Below are 2,621 nucleotides of genomic sequence, written 5' to 3' on the forward strand. Positions count from 1 at the left end.
GTCTCTATCAGGACAGAGGGATTCCATTAAGCTAAATCGAGGTAAATCCGTCCCTCGACCCTTAACAGATCCTCATGAAGTGGAGCAGTAGCAGATATCAAGTACATGGACTAGTTATATTGAGTGAGTCTTGTTAACATAAGGTAGAGAATCAGTTTTAAGAAACCAAATGAACACACAAAAAACAGACTGTGAAGAGAGTCATTGTAAAGCTTGCAGGTACTTTCGCAAGGCCAATTCAGACAACTAGAACTGAAACAGAAATGGAAAGCAAGACAAGGTATGAAGTAAATCAAGCCAAAAAGCTGTCTTTATGTTCATGAACACCCAAAGCACAAAAAAACCCAGTTATGAATATGAGGCTACATGATAATCTAATATCTCATTTCGGAATTGATGGGAGGATGGACATACAATGGAAAAATTCCAAATCCTCCTATATATTCAACTCCAATCAATCTAAAAACAAAGCATCTTACCTCAAGTTTACACGCCCTGTCCCTGCTGAGGGGCTCCAAAGGAAAACTCAGGTTGTTCGCATCTGCCAGGTAACGTAAATCAAAATAATACTTGGCATAAACACTGGAGGGAACATTAATATTGAACTGCAACAGCTCAAGAAACTGGCGTTCCAGTTCATTCCTGTAGAAAGGAGATAAATGTGAAAACTTATTTCAGACTATGCATTCCGAATGTAATTTGCTTTGAATTGCAAATAGTATAAACCAAGTTCATTTCTTATTCTTGTCGGATGCAATTTATCCTAGTCTACCAAATTCTATTGGCATACACACGTCAATGAGGAACTATCGCTGCTACTGCGATGCCAATCAAACCCAGACGCAAACTTCTTGCTAGTGGAAACCTTTACCAGTTTAGACAAGACCATCTGGGAAAGAAATGCTAGCAGGAAAACAAATCCTTGTCGTTTCTGCTGTACCTCCACTAGGTGGATCTGCACACACAGCCATGCAAACACACTCTGCAGACATGCCCTACATTTGTCAGACAGCTCTCACAAATGCTGAAAATTACTCTAACACCTAAATTACTGGAGAACTTACTTACTCTCTTCAGCTTTTCATAATCAATCATTTAGAACTAGTCATGAGAAACATGAATTTTTCAGCATATTGTCTTATCTGTATGAAAAGAATGAAACATTTTTTTCCCTGGGACGTGCACATAAAATTCACAGTGGTGGTCATTTGTTTTTCAGTACCTAAACCAAATATGTCCATCACAATACCTGATAGGAACTATTTGAAGTCCTATTTGAGCTTCCACTCCATGAAAATTCTGGTTTAGAAATACATTATTACCTACACTAGTACATTAAAAAGTATGTTAAGAAATAAGAAAATCAACAAAATTAAGGACTGGAAATTTTCATAAATTGCATGGCAACTAGACATCCTACAGAATATTTATGCAGGGACATATGATACACTCAAAACAGTGATATCAAGATATAAGAAATAAAAAAACAAATGGGTGGTAAAAGCTGTATGTGTCTGCTGTGTTACCAGCAGGTATTGACTATGATATTGCATTTAAGTTACATTTCGACTGCAGTGTAAGTGTGCAAGGAATGTGCAGGCAGTTAGCAACAGAAGAGGAAGGGCCTGAGGGTAAAAAGAAAACGCACTGGTACAGCCGTTTTTCAACACTGAATGATTTTTCTTCTTCTCACTCTTTACTCTTACATCACTTACATCAGAATCATTGTTCTTCCTTACCTTCACTCTCTCTTTGCCAAAATTCTGTGTTTACATAATGATAAATATTAATTAAAAGCTGGATATGGACTCTTTGGAAATGAATTCGCATTGATGAAGATCCTAGCTTTTAAAAATCCAGATTAAAAAATTTACATTTTTAAGTAGTATATCAATAATTACAGAATATTATCTTTAAATGTCCTTTTATACTGCCAAGATTTTACTTTCTGCAAGCTAAGCCTAAAGGTCTATGTTAATATAAAGCCTGTTTTAATGGAGAAAGACATCGGCTGTACCTCTTTTGAAGAGCATCCCCAAATCTTTAAGAAAATTTAATAGCCTCAGATTCTTACTATCCCCTAGCTCCCAGATTGGAAGGTTAGATCAGCAGACTAACAACAGCTAAGAAAGAACAAAAAACACAGATATTTCTTATCTGAACTAATGTAATTTAACTTACCACCATACCCTTCTTCCCCCATGCATCTACATTAGAGTGCTTTAGCATATGCTTTCCTTTGGCCACTCCATAAATTCACACAGAAACTGAAGGTAATGCTGCATTCATGACTACAGGTACCTACAGCACTCCAGTCCTCTCAAGTCCTCTGTTAGCTTTTAGGCACAGTTCAACATACTGCTGGTGACTTGCAAAACATGGAAAGCAAAACAATGTTTTACAAGACACACTTATGCTGGATGATTCACAGCAGTTGAATATTTTGATCTAGAATTTTTCTGCCTTGTTAATATAAACAGCAAAAGCCCCAGTCTTGTGTAGAGCTAGATGCTTCAGAATCATGAAACTGTACCATCCCAACTACCTGAAAAGTAAGAAAGAAAAAAAAATCCACCACACTAGGGATAGGAGAGGAAAAAAAAATGGCAAAATCAGCAGCA

The 2,621-nt window shown here is 36.8% G+C and overlaps 1 protein-coding gene across 1 annotated transcript in view; it reads right to left on the minus strand.

Annotated features, from left to right (window-relative positions):
* Positions 1–479: 479 nt before the first annotated feature.
* CCNY (cyclin Y) overlaps positions 480–2,621 on the minus strand; it is a gene marked incomplete at its 3' end in the record, with an annotated part of 42,353 nt that continues 40,211 nt past the window's right edge. Inside the window, exon 8 of the mRNA XM_010140988.1 lies at positions 480–642. Within this exon, the coding sequence (XP_010139290.1) occupies positions 480–642 (163 nt within the window). The remainder of the gene's footprint in view (positions 643–2,621) is intronic.

The sequence above is a fragment of the Buceros rhinoceros genome, unplaced genomic scaffold (assembly GCF_000710305.1).
Source record: "Buceros rhinoceros silvestris isolate BGI_N320 unplaced genomic scaffold, ASM71030v1 scaffold7358, whole genome shotgun sequence".
In the NCBI taxonomy this organism is placed as follows: Eukaryota; Metazoa; Chordata; class Aves; order Bucerotiformes; family Bucerotidae; genus Buceros; species Buceros rhinoceros.